Here is a 13,912-nt window from a genome sequence, read left to right on the forward strand (position 1 = left end):
CACCAGGTGGCTTTAAGGCTTCATCCAGGCCCAGTGTGTGCCCAGGGGAACACAGTGAATATGAATGGACCGAAATTTCTTAGCGACTGTGCAGAACAGAGAGCTCTGGAGCTGCAAAGATGGTAGTGCCACTTCTGCCAGCCTGGGATTGATCCTGGGGGAGCCGGGATGGCTCAGAAAGAGCAAGTGTAACCTTACTTCCTTTTCTATAAAATGTGGGAGCTGTGAGGATTCAATTAAATTCAGCATATATTTGGTAAGACCTACCTCATGCCAGGCGGAATTTTAAGCACTTGGGGTGCACTGAACAAAACAAAGCTGTCTTTATGACACTTACATGAGATAATGCATTTGAAAATATTTTGTAAACACTGCTGAGCCACATGCATGGTGACAATTGTCCTTTGTGTTTCTATTACATTGGGAAACTCTGCTTTTTTCTAACTAATATGCCTGGACATTATTCTGGGGAGTGGAACTATAACTTAAGGTTGTATTCAGAGTTACCTAAGTGGAGTTCTTCATTTCACACCATGAGCCTGGCTCTGGGTCATTGACTATAACTTCTCCAAGACAGGGACCACGTCTTCCATCTTCTATTTTTTTCTGTGTCCCCAGAACCTCGCATAAAACTGGAGTCAGAGTAGGCTGCCCATAAATGTGGGCATGGAACAGAACTAAACTGTGAATGAGTTGATAAAGCTAGTTACCAGAGTCGACAGCACGGGCAGAAAGCAAAAGTGATTGTCTGTATGGACTTGTGAGGGATTTGTTCTCCTTCTACACTCTCCATCTTCACAGCTGCCTACACATTTCAATCTTCCTTAGAAATGCACACACATTCCATCATGAAGTCCTTCCTCCTCTGTTAGTTGGTATGGCTCTCCTTTCCTGGGTGCCCTTTCATATTATGGACTCACCCACAGAAATGAACATTTAAATCTGATTGCCTTGTGTTGTTCTCTAAAAGTACTAAACTTTTGATTCAGGAACAGTTCTATAGTTATAGGAATAGTACCTTCACCCTCAAAGATATGCAATGTTTAGTACCACTTGAGGAATGAAAGTAATTTATAGTCTATACTTTTCTTATAGAAGAATCTCTGATTTCCCAAGATACACGTGTACATGTTTGTGTTTGCATATAGAGTGCATGCATGTGCTCAGCGTTTTCTCTCTTTCTTGATCTTCTCTGTTAAGCTCTTATATCTGGATCTGGGACCTGCTATTGGTTATCAATAGGGAAGTGTTTGTACCAAAGATGCAATTCTGACATCTCCCCTCCCATGGCTTTGCGGTCTATAGTATATGACTATGAAAAATAGTATGCTGGTTTTAATTCTGATTTTCTCCTCTTCTTCTCAGTCTCTCAGTGTGGTCATCTGTTTCAGAATCAGAATTTTAAACAAGACATTTGTAAAATCTGAACACGTGCCCTCCACTCCCAATTTCCTGAATTCAAATCTTTGAGGGTGGAGCTCCCACTTCTGCATTTGTAACAAGTGGCTTTGGAAATTCCAGTGTGCACTGAAGTTTTAGAACCATTGCCCTGGGTGCACTGTTAGCGGGAATAGTTCATTGTGAAAGGTCCCTAGGTGGAAAGCTAGCTGCTAAGTCCGGGATTTTTCCTGTAACGGGTTGTGTGCTTTTGGAATGGGTTTCCTCTCCCAGACCAATAGAGCATGAACGTTTTAGATTTTAGGGCACAGGGAAAGATTCAATTGTGACTCAGCAAAATAGTATGTATGCATTGTGGCTGCCTTACACCATAGATAATTCCATTCTTGAATGAACACTTCAAACAATAAGCATTATTTTTCCCAATTGTTAAGTAAAGTAAGTCAGTAAAATTAGTAAAATTGAAAGCATCTCGAGTGCAACTTACAAACTAACAGTAACTACCTCTAACATATGTATCCTCGTTTATGGTGACAGTTAAGTTTATCTTCCACATATGGTTTTACATAAACTTATGCATTTACTCTTAACTTTAAATTTACATTTTTATATATTTGAACACAAATGAATTAAAATGAGAAAATAACAAGTTTCAGTTATAAAAAGTTATTATTTTAATATATCCTTGAAGGATAGTGTATCAATACTGATTTTAGCCTTTTACCCTAAAGAGTATAACCCAATCATTTTTAAGTTGGAAAAAAAGTAATCCTTCCTTGAGCCATTCCTAAAATAACTTAGTAGCTGAGTCTTCCCAAAGTAATGGCCTATTTGTAATTCTTTTCCTGTTCCTCACCACCCTCTTCTTTTTCTATCTCACCCCTTTTGTATTCTCTCTCTTGGATTAAGAACCATGTAATATAGTTTTAATTATTACACTTAAGTGCTGTGTTTTAGTTTAGAGAAGTCTATCTGATTATGATAAAATGGGTGTGTGTATGCTCTTCTAGGTATTTTAAAAAGACTACTGGTTATGGAATATTTTTACCCAATAAAACTACCCATTCAGATAAAAGTAAAGCTCCAGTTGTATATGTTATATCAAAAACTTTTTAAAAATGTTTTTCCCTAACATAAACAGGTGTTTTTGTTCGTTTGTTCGCTTGTTTTTTGACATGCATTCAGTCAGGAATATATGGGAGAAAAGTAACCATATAAGGACTTCTTGGTCATGTTAATATTTGCCACTTAACTACTTTTGTTGGATACTGTCCTAAATGATATACAGACACGATATCAGACAATTCTCACAAATGTCTCATGAAGATGGTATTAGTACCTCCGGTTTTCCAGAACCCACAGCCCAAGTGCCCTCCGCCTATAAGCTTCAGAGCAAGGATTTACACACAGAACTGACGATGAAACTGCGCATGCCTTCCCACTCTGTGGTGCCAGAAGGTTAGGAACTGTGACTCCACCTGGGGCGAGGGTGCTGGAAACCCTTCAAGGAGCTGTTCTGCCCAACACTGTGGAATGCAAACTCCCTTGAGCAAACACTTGTTTAGCATAGTTTCACCAGTGGCCTGTCTGTCCAAGGTAGTCAACGAATATTAAAATAGTCCTCATAATAAAAGAGCACTCAGTCAACCGTGTAGCCTCCTTACTGAGGGGGAGGAGAATAGCTCACTTTCCCTGGAGGGCCTGAGAAAGATCGGTTTACAGGCGTCAGCATGGGGTGTGACCCTTCTTCTCTCCATCTTGGCGCTGGCACGTGCCTCGGGTGACCATCACCTCACATTAGCCCACAGTCTGGCCCGAAAATGTTACCACAGTGCCTTTTCTCCCCCACCCAAAACACACTCAGCCCTTTCACTGACCTGGCTTCTGATTGGAGGCTGGTTGCTTTGGATAATGACCTCCAGGACCCCTCTGTGGGTTACAGCCTGTTCGCGTTACTCTTACCACAACTTAAGACGTCTGCGGTGGGGTGTGAGGAAAAGTAAAAGACCGGTATTTTCACATCCCCAGGTACCAGAAGCTCAGAAGACTGACAACGTTCCAGCCACCTGAGTGGGCTCAGGGCTCGCAGCTGCCCATGTGTCCCTTCCAGACAGGCTGCTTGCTAAAATGAGGGATCTTCTTCAGTACGCCGCCTGCTTCTTTGCCTTTTTCTCTACTGGGTTCTTGGTTGTGGCCACCTGGACAGACTGTTGGATGGTGAATGCTGACGATTCCCTGGAGGTAAGAAGTCAGCACCTTCTTTTTCTGACCCAAGCCTGTCCAAATTTTCTCTCAGCCCCGCTGTCTCAGGATGCTTACTGGGGATAGAAATAATAGCCAACGTGGATGGACTTACTCCTTACTTACTACTTACTGAGTCTTATGTTAGCTCATTTAATCCTCACAGCTGATCTATGAGGTAGGCATTGTTATTATCCCATTATATAGATGAGGTAACTGGATAATCCCTCTTTTTTCTTAAGGATAAATTTGCATAAGTGTAATTACATAATCCCTGCCACTGAGTCTTCTAGAAACTCACCTCTTCCACTGCTGCTTATACTAAATTAGAATAACATTCCAGTGACAGCCTTTCTCATAACCATTTTCTAATTTGGATGACAGCATTATGACTGGCCTCTCTTAAAGAGTGATAATCTAAGAAATTGAGTAATCAAGCTCAAGGTGTATAAAAACCTACCCATTTCCTACATAAGAGGAATTGTTATTTTAAGGTGTTTCCAAGTAGGAGCGAGAGGAAGAACAAATCTTTCCAGTGGGTCCCAAAGTATGGGGGACAGATATGGATTTAAGAAACTCTCAAAAATAAGTTGCTCTTGGAAGCCAACTGTTAACACAAATGAGTGAGTGGTTCACATTTGCAGATTTTATTTTTCTTACTGGAGAAGCTCAGAAAGAAACCATTTTGAAATTTACAGTAATTTCCTGCGGCTATAGGAATGTGAGGAAGGTAGAACTGATTAAAAATCAAATCTTCAAAATCAGCTACTGTTCATTAGTGAGGTTTCAGAAAAAGTAGGTAAGAAAAGAAACAATATATCAGGAACTCAATGACTATGCAACAACTCTCTTACTTATATCCTGAGGGGAACAATTTGTTCTAACAAATGCTATAATATCACCTCTATGAAGTTTAGGAAAGATACCCAAGAGCTAGTTTATATATTTTTTTCCTCCTAATTTTATTTATTAGACTCTCATGTTACAGTTAGAAACAGAAAGTAATGACCTTTCTATTCTGCTGTGTATTATTTTGGCTTGCTTTATTTATTATTTATTTATTTATTTATTTATTTATTTATATTTAGCTTTTAATTTTCCTCTGACTTCTACATGGCATTTCAAAACCAACAGAGTTATAAATACTTCTTTAGAGCTAGAAAATTATGTGCCTGAAAATTGCGATAGAATTGAAATACTGCAAAGGATGTGTGCTATATGTGAGTCCAGTGATGTATTTTATCTGGCCTCGCATGTAAGTGGTGAATGAAAAAAAGAATGCCTTTTGAACAGTGCTCAGAGAAAAGTGCAGATAAAAATGTCTGCTGCCATTAGCTCCCCAGAATCCTGACTGCCAGTAGTAGGAGATTAATTTAGAAATATATTGGACTCTAGCACACACAAAATTATTTTTGAAAAATATGCAAAATCTCATCTAAAAGCACTGTTAAAATATTTTCTGAAACAATTTGAAAATCTTTCTGCTTAAGCCGACAGAAATACTAACTTCCCTTGGCAAGAATGGAAGTTTAGGAAGGGTCAGACCTTGCTGAGGGAGATGGAGAGTCCCGGCATTTAAAGCATTTTCTTGCTTGTATTTCAGTACATCCAACCAATTTGCCATCTGCTCTGTGCAAGAACACTTCTAGTTAAAATGAATGGTATGAGCAGTCCAGGTTATTCACCTCAAGTAAATCCTTGCTAACTTTGGACAAGAGTTAGCATTTCTTAGCTTCTTTCTTATTTCCCATACTTGAAACATACTATGCAAACATTCTCCAAGACGCTTCCACATTAAAAGAAAAACTGTAACAAATGAGGCTTCTGCTCTCCAACAATCTCTATTGGTCAGTATTTTCAATGCGACAGGGACCTCTTGTAATAATTGCTCCTTCAGTTGGCCAATATATGAAGGCATACAATTATCCACAGATTTCAGTGTTCGGATACCCACTGACTCAAGTCTGTTACTCTCGCTCCTTGCTTCCTTCCTTATGTATGTATCATTTTTGGTCCACATGAGCAGCTCACTTTAAACAACTATTGGACAAAAGTTAACACAGTAAAAGTGCTTTAAAAAAAACCCACCTGTGCAGTATTTAAGCAAAAAGGAGTATTATGAATTTTTAGCTTTGTTAGCTTTGTTAATCTTCTAGAGTGATGGAGATGGAAAATGGAAAATGGATTCAACAGTTCAATTCAACGTAACAAACATGGAATGTATGACATATAAAAAGTACTGGGCTAATCTTCCTAGGGGAGGCGAAGATAAAGCGGGAATGGGTCATGCCTTCTAGGAGTGGACATTTAGTAGAGAAAAAAGATACACATGGAACTATAATGAAAGGCATAGGCCAGTTCATATTTGAGAAAGAAATGAACAATATACCATTGAAGCAAAGAAGATAGAATGATTATTTCCTGTTGAGGACATTGAAGCTGGCCTCAGGGAGGAAAAGGCATTTGAGCAAAGCCTCCAAAAGGACTTCAAAAGGTAGAAATGGCAGCAGGGGCCTTCTAGACGAGAGGATACATGGCAAAAGTACAGAATGAGTAAAAACTCAAGGCTTGTTAGAGGATTAAGATGAATAACCGGGAGCACAAGGCAGAAAGAGCTCAAATACTCTTTTGTCTTACTGCAGCATACTCAAAATGGTATAAAACATTATTTTGCCTTACTCATGCCTCCCTTGAAGAAAGTTCTTTGCATTAAGTAAAAATGTTAGGAGAAAAGAAACGGCACACGGATGGCACAGTGCACAGCTCCAAACCAGGGACCGGGGGCCCTGCTCCTCCATTACTGATTCCTGTGTCTCTGGGAGGACTGATGGGGTGGAAAGATCTAGGGCTTCGAGATTATTCCAGCCTGTGTTCGCATCTTACCTGTCTTCCATTGAGCAAGCCCCCGCTATGTCTTCAATTAGCTCAGTTTCTTCAATTAGAAGATGAAGTAAACTCCATAGTTTTAAGATCCTTCCTCAGTCTTCATGTTGTTTAACACAAGGACTCCTTGACTATGACTGTCTGTGATCCCAAAGTCATGGCCACTCACTGAAGGACCCATGGTGTCTACAGTCTCCCCCAGAAACTTCCATTTGGAATCTAATGCAAACCCTCTCTGTTTCTCTGTTACTTCCTATGTTCTTCCTTCCATATTACTCCATTCCTCATTACTTATTTCTTCTTGTCCTTCCCTCCACCCTCTTTTTCTAGCTACCTCCATTCTCCTTTTTTCCCTGTCTCCTTTTTTCCCTCTTCTACCCCTTATGCTCTTCCTCTCCTTACTTATTCTTTTTCCTTCCCATAATTTCCCCCTCATCTCTGTTTCCTTCCCTCTCTCTCTCTCCTTTTATTATTTTCTTTCTATCTTCTTTCATTCCACAAATACTGTCTGATACCTCTGTCCCCCTGGGGTTGCAGTGGGTAGAGGTTTGGAAGGAATATGTGACCTGGATCTACCTTGGGTTGTCCCAACATTACTGGGAGTTATGGGCAAGTGAACTGAAAGTTACCATACGGTGTGACAAGTGCCATGATAACAAATAACTCTGAGTGACTGGCTCACCCAGTCTTAGAGAATGAGTAAAGGCAACCCAGAAGAAACACCTAGCGTAGGACCTAAGGACAGGTGAGTAAGGAAGAAGTAGAGAGTATTGCAAGCACAGGAAATAGTATGGGCAGCGATCCAGGTATGAGAGCAATATATGTGGCTTTGGACTATGTCAGCATGGTAAGAATTTCTAATGTAGGGAGGAGACAATAGGAGCTTGGTCATCAAAGGCTTTGTGTTCAAGTAAAATATAGATCTTACACTGTAGTGAAAGGTGTTTCACTGTAAACAAATATGCACACGTGTTTTACAAATATCAATTGTTGTGGCTACTTATGGAGAAAGGTTAGAATGAATAGAAGGAAATGTAGGAGACTAGTTGGGAGGTCTTTGCCGTAGAACAGGAGGGAAACATTGATGGCTTGAACTAGTGAGGCAGCCAGCATAGAGAGACGTGAAGATATGGGAAGCTCTAAAGAACTTGAATGGATAGGATTAATAAGTGCATGTGGAGAAAGGAGCTGATTCAAGGGACAAGCCAAGGTTGAAATCCACTTTACTGTTTTTAAGCAATTAGAGGAATGGTGGAGTCACTCACCAAGAGCTCAAATGGAGGAAAACGAGTCTCTGTACAGAAGTCATTAAGCAGCAATGTCCCTGGACCATCCCACTATTTTTTCCTCACTGAGATTATTATACAGCACCTCGAGGGGGCCAGGAGTACAATGCTTTCTAGTGGGAAAGTTCACAGGTTGGACTTGATGTGAGAGGACCCTAGATTAAATCCCACACTCCCAGGCAATACCTGTATGCTTTTAAATAGCAGACATTTAAATTGCTATAAAGCACATTTTTTCTTCTGTAAAGGGAGGATAATAATGTAATAAGTGCCTTGTGAGGATTCAATGAGCTTGTGTACCTAAAGCATTTACCACAGTCCCGGGCAAATACAAATCAGTCAATAAACGAGAGATATATTATTGTCTATTTGCAGTTTATTGTTTTGTTTTTGTTCTGGAGGAGGAGATGACATTTTGTATAATGTTCACTGAAGGTAGAGATATGAGATTTAAGTTCTATCCCTGTGTTAGCTATTGATTCTCTTGGAGAAATTTTGTTCACTTCTCTGAGCTGTGGTTTGCCCATTTTTATACTTATGACTGTTTCCTTTTTATCTAACCAGGGAATAAGAGCAAACAATAGAGACAAAGTAGCATGAGTTACCTATTATATGCATCTTTTCTTTTTCTTTTTTTTCCCAACGTTTATTTATTTTTGGGACAGAGAGAGACAGAGCATGAACGGGGGAGGAGCAACGAGAGAGGGAGACACAGAATCGGAAACAGGCTCCAGGCTCTGAGCCATCAGCCCAGAGCCTGACGCGGGGCTCGAACTCACGGACCGCGAGATCCTGACCTGGCTGAAGTCGGATGCTTAACCGACTGCGCCACCCCGGTGCCCCTAAATGCATCTTAGAAAGAAAAATAAACTGAATTATTATTATTAGTTCGTTAACTATATTAGAAAATATGAAATTCTTCATATACCACACTTAAATTAAAAAAAAAAGTAGTTTCTTGGCAAAGTTCTTTCAATTATCAGAGGGAAAGAATGTTTTCACAAGATTAATCCGTTTTCAGTTAATCTTGCATTAATTATTTACTGAGAATTTGCTATACACCAAGCACTATTATGATTAAAATTTTATTACCTCAAATGAAGGTTTCTCACATTTGGATTTATTTTATCCCCATGATCAGGTTCTTCCCTGGGATTTCTAATTACATTAATGATGCCGCAGTTGTTTTGGATATAAAATAAATGTTAAAATTATCATACCTGCATGTACTCTGATTATATATATATATATATATATATATATATATATACTGGTTTTACTTTCCCGACTCATTGCAAACTCATTCAGCAGACATTGGCGGCTACAAATATTCTCTTGTTCATCTCATGATCTCCTCCTCTTCACACCAATTTCCACATCATGGAAACTCATGATTCACATGAACTGACAGGGCGCATCTATTAAGATACTTGGCATGTTTATGACAAGAATGAATATCATGCGATGTGATCTTTGGAAATCACACATTGAGCCATAAATGAAAAGTATCTCTGTGGGGAGACCACCACCATTTTGTAGGCAAGGCTTTTTAATCTTAGTACAATTTAAAATTGTTGAAGATATGGATTTCGCCCCTTTTTTTAAAAAGGCAGGAATAAAAATCTAATTCCCTGGGATGTACAATAAGGTTGGTGAAGAGTGTATTCTGGTCCAGAGAATATAGTTTTTTCTGCCTGGTGCTTTAAATAAAGACAGAAATGAAGAAACGAAGAAAGGAAAAAGTAAACTAATATTTTATTACCATTCACTCAGCAAACACTGATCTGTCACAACTGATGCAGTAGTCATTGCAAAGTTAGGATGCCATGCTTTCAGAAACATTCTAAGATGATTAAACGTGTGATTTAAATAAACAATAAATGTTAAAACTGATATATTTAGGGGTGCCTGGATGCTTCAGTCGGGTAAGTGTCTGGCTCTTGTTTTCGGCTGGGGTCATGATCTCATGATTCGTGAATCTGAGCCCCACATCAGGCTCTGAGCTGACAGAGCAGAGCCTACTTGGGATTCTCTCTCCCTCTCTCTCTGCCCCTCTCTCACTCGTGTACTCTGTCTCTCTCTCAAAATAAATAAATAAACTTAAAAAAATAGAAATGTTTAGTTCAAATATGTAAATTAGGTAATATAACCATGAAGACCATTTCACCTACTAAGTAAGTATTATCTCGTTCTTGCCATTTTTACTTTTAGCCAGCCTCCCACAAATAAACAGGCAGATCTAAACCAAATGTATTTCAGCAAATAACTCGTGGCACATAAATGGAGAGGAAAGGAAAGGTAACATCTATTATGCTTACTTTAATCTTGCTTCTTTACCTTTATAAATGACTGTTTTGAGTTCTTTTAGACCTTGGGATAGTAATATATATATATATATATATATATATATATATATATATATATATTTGAGAGAGAGAGAGAGCATGAGTGGGGAAGAGGGGCAGAGGGAGAGATAGAAAGGGAGAGAGAATCTTAAGCAGGCTCCATGCTCAGCATTTATCCCTACATAGAACTTGATCCCAGGACCCTGGAATCATGACCTAAGCCAAAATCAGGAGTCATACACTCAAGTGACTGAGCCACCCAGGTGTCCCAATAATATAAAATATTAAAATGAAAAGTTCAGAATCCTGGTATAAAAAAAACTCAAATGCATTTCATGTTAAAATTGAAATTGTCTCAAGTATTAGTAGTAAAGTATGTTATTTACTATGGAATTATTAAGGTTTTGCATCTTAATGAATATATTTAAGTAAATACTGGTAACAGCTAAGTTGTATCTTCTGTATTAAAGAACATTAACACAAGAATGATAAAGTGGTGTGAAAAGCATAAATTCCTATAATATGTGTGTGCAAGGTGGTTTTTAAAATAGTACATCTTCATGGCTTCTTCTACTTTTCTTCTGGTTTATGCATACTTCTCTCTCTATGTATTATATTTACACACACATCTCAGTGCATATGCACTTATAACTTAATGCGCATTGACAAAGAAAAATCTTATTTTATAGTGGCCAGCCAACGATACATATTTATTAAAACTATTGAGTATATAAATATATTTTTCCCCACACAGCTGGAAGAAAAATAAATGCCGATTAATTAAAGTATTTTTAAGTTTCTCTAATTCCCAAAAGATATATAAAATACATGGAGGCAAGACAAACACATCCAGTACTACAGGAAACAAGACAAGGCAGGCAAAATTGTATGTTGCTGTCTGTAAATATTTCCAAAGTGACAAGGAAAAAAAATGGCAAAGACAAGGGTAGAGAAGCCTTAATGGGAAGTTGCTAAAGAGATGGGAATAGGAAATCCCAGGATTAAGGAACTAATTTAGGATACTATAAATTCAACAGGGAAGATACGTGGTCAGTATGGTGTCCTAAAGAATTTTCTGAGTGGTATCCTGCTCATCCCGAGTCCTGTGGTAAGCACTTACTTCCCAGAGCTGGTTGAGTAGATAGGGTCCAGCGTGACAATAAATCAGTATTAACTCTATAGTCTAAATCATAATTCTTTGACTCCTAGATTCAGCTGTTTTATCCATTCAGTCAAGTCAGAAGCATATATTAAGCACCAGTTGTGCATAGAGTGTATCAGTAACCATTATCTAAAGACAGATAGTTAATGTGAATTTTAAAAAGTGACCAGGACGCCTGGGTGGCTCAGTCGGTTGGGCTTCTGACTTTGGCTCAGGTCATGAACTTGCTTTCGTGATTTGGAGCCTGCATCAGGCTGTGTGCTGACAGCTCAGAGCCTGGAACCTGCTTCGAATTCTCTCTGCCCCTCCCCTGCTCGCACTCTGTCTCTGTCTCTGTCTCTCTCTCAAAGGAAATAAAGATTCAAAAAAAAAAAAAAAAGAAAAAGTGACCAATTTTTTTTTCTTAATAAACATCTTTTGAGCATCCATTATGTTCCAAGCAGGAGGGTCTGTAAGCTCCTTGAAGCGAGGTGCCATACCTTTCTTGGGCTTTGCTTTATCCCCAGCATTTTGTTAGTCTGTTGACTGGCACATGGCAGATCTTTAATGAATATAGTTTGAAAGAGGACAACAGACAGACTTGGGAGACAGATGTCTGCAAATGCACAGAAGAATAGTAATGCAATTTGTAAATACTATAGAAAATATGCACAGATTATGGTATGATCTAGGAATAAATTAACCCTAGCTGGAGAAACTGGGAGAACTTCTTGGAAGAAGGAGTATCTTTGAAGTGCCATTTGAAGGATAGGTAGAAATTTGACAAATTGAAGGCAAAGGGAGTCATTCTCATTATTATACACGAGGAGTGAGAAAGTTAAATGCTGTTAGGAACCAGGTAACCAACATCCTTGAGAGAGGCAGATTGGGGGAGGAGGGAGGGGGAGGAAAACTGTGAGTACAAGCCCCATCTAAAGGAAGCAGCCAGTCCCTTGGCGCTAATCATTGTTATGTGGGACTGAGGAGTCCAGGTGGCCAGCATGACTAAGTTGCCAAAGGAAAGCAGAAATATGGACTGCTCTATAAGATCTCTGTTTTACTATTGTAATTAAATAATATTAAGAGATTTATGCCAGCCTCATGTTTGTGACTTGTGCTTTTATTGTTACATCTTGGATAAACTGAGTTCTCCCCATTTAGGAGATAATCTCACGTCAGGACAGATATTCATTGAAATAATATAGAAATCCCTCTAGTATCATTATCTGTATTTAATAATGTATAAATTGCATGTTAGAAGAGTAAGCTTAAAATTGCAATCTTCTATTTTGAATGACCCTGCAAGATAAGAATTATTAGTTAACATTTTGCATTTTTGCCCTTTAAGAAAGGTTAATCATAACATTTGAAGCATCAGTCTCCTTTTTAAACAGAACCTTGTCTTAAAACTTTTAAGAATTTAGATTTACTTGCCTTTGAGAGAGTTCTTAATAAGCCTCTGTATAACACAGGAATAAGTAAGTGAAGATTATATATTATAGCCAAGGAGGGCTTCCCTAAATATGATAAATACCATAAAAAATTTTAACCTTGTCTTTGTGCACAAAGGCACCTTTAAGGGTGTCTCCAGTAAGTGCTATATTAACACAGAAGTTTAGTTAATTACAGCCACTATTCTCACGTACCTTAACCGAGTGTGAATACCAAGCAATCTAATAGTGTGCCCCTGAGCATTAATACCTAATGAAATTAGATTCCTGTTTCCTCTAATGAGCTCATTGCTTTTCTAAATATGGTCATTGCAGGTAAATGATCAATAGCCTTGAAAATGACACCACTGCTGGATTATTTTGCCAAGAGACTCTTTTTTAGTGTAAAATGAGTATTCCTACATATATCTCTCAGGTTCCTTTCTAAATAACCTCATATATAAAAAGAAATACCACAGTAGGAGTGTTTGTTTGTTTGTTTGTTTGTTTGTTTGTTTTAATGGGGCTATGTTAGACAGCAGGAATTATGGACAGTCACTGTCTAATTATGGAACAGTGACTTCAAATCCGTATAACCTAGCTCTGGTTGGTGTAAACTGGATCCAGTATGTTCTTGTTAATTGAGGGACTGAACAGGAATAAGCTATGAGAAGTCCTGTTTTCTATTTCAGTATAACAGCTCTGTACCAATCATACCTACTGTATTTGTCTCCTAGGGCTGCCATAACAAATTACCACAATTTGGTGGCTTAACTCAAGAGAAATTTATTCTCTTGCAGTTCTGGAGGTTACAAGTTTGAAATCAAGGTGTTGACAAGGCTGTGCCCCCTCTGAAGGCTCTAGGGGAGAATCTGTTCCTCTCCTCTTCTGGCTTCTGGTCACTACTCCATTCCTTGATTTACAGCCACATCACTTCAATCTCTGCCTCTGTGGTCATATTACCTTCTTTTCTATGTGTCTCTCATTAAAGCACTTGTCATTAAATTTGGGGCCCACCCGGGTAATCCAAGATGATCTCATTACCTCAAGATCCTTAACTTCACTACATATGCAAAGTCCCTTTTTCCTTTTTTTTAAATATGAAATTTATTGTCAAATTGGTTTCCATAAAACCCAGTGCTCATCCCAATAGGTGCCCTCCTCAATACCCATCACCCACCCTCCCCT

The 13,912-nt window shown here is 38.6% G+C and overlaps 1 protein-coding gene across 1 annotated transcript in view; it reads left to right on the forward strand.

Annotated features, from left to right (window-relative positions):
• The window catches only part of CLDN16 (claudin 16), a 78,027-nt gene that overhangs the window by 51,147 nt on the left and 12,968 nt on the right, over positions 1–13,912 (forward strand). Inside the window, exon 2 of the mRNA XM_025914101.2 lies at positions 3,427–3,639. Coding sequence (XP_025769886.2) covers positions 3,526–3,639 — 114 coding nt within the window. The 5' untranslated portion in view covers positions 3,427–3,525. The remainder of the gene's footprint in view (positions 1–3,426; positions 3,640–13,912) is intronic.

The sequence above is a fragment of the Puma concolor genome, chromosome C2 (assembly GCF_028749965.1).
Source record: "Puma concolor isolate L17-30 chromosome C2, mPumCon1.1.hap2, whole genome shotgun sequence".
NCBI classification, from domain to species: Eukaryota; Metazoa; Chordata; class Mammalia; order Carnivora; family Felidae; genus Puma; species Puma concolor.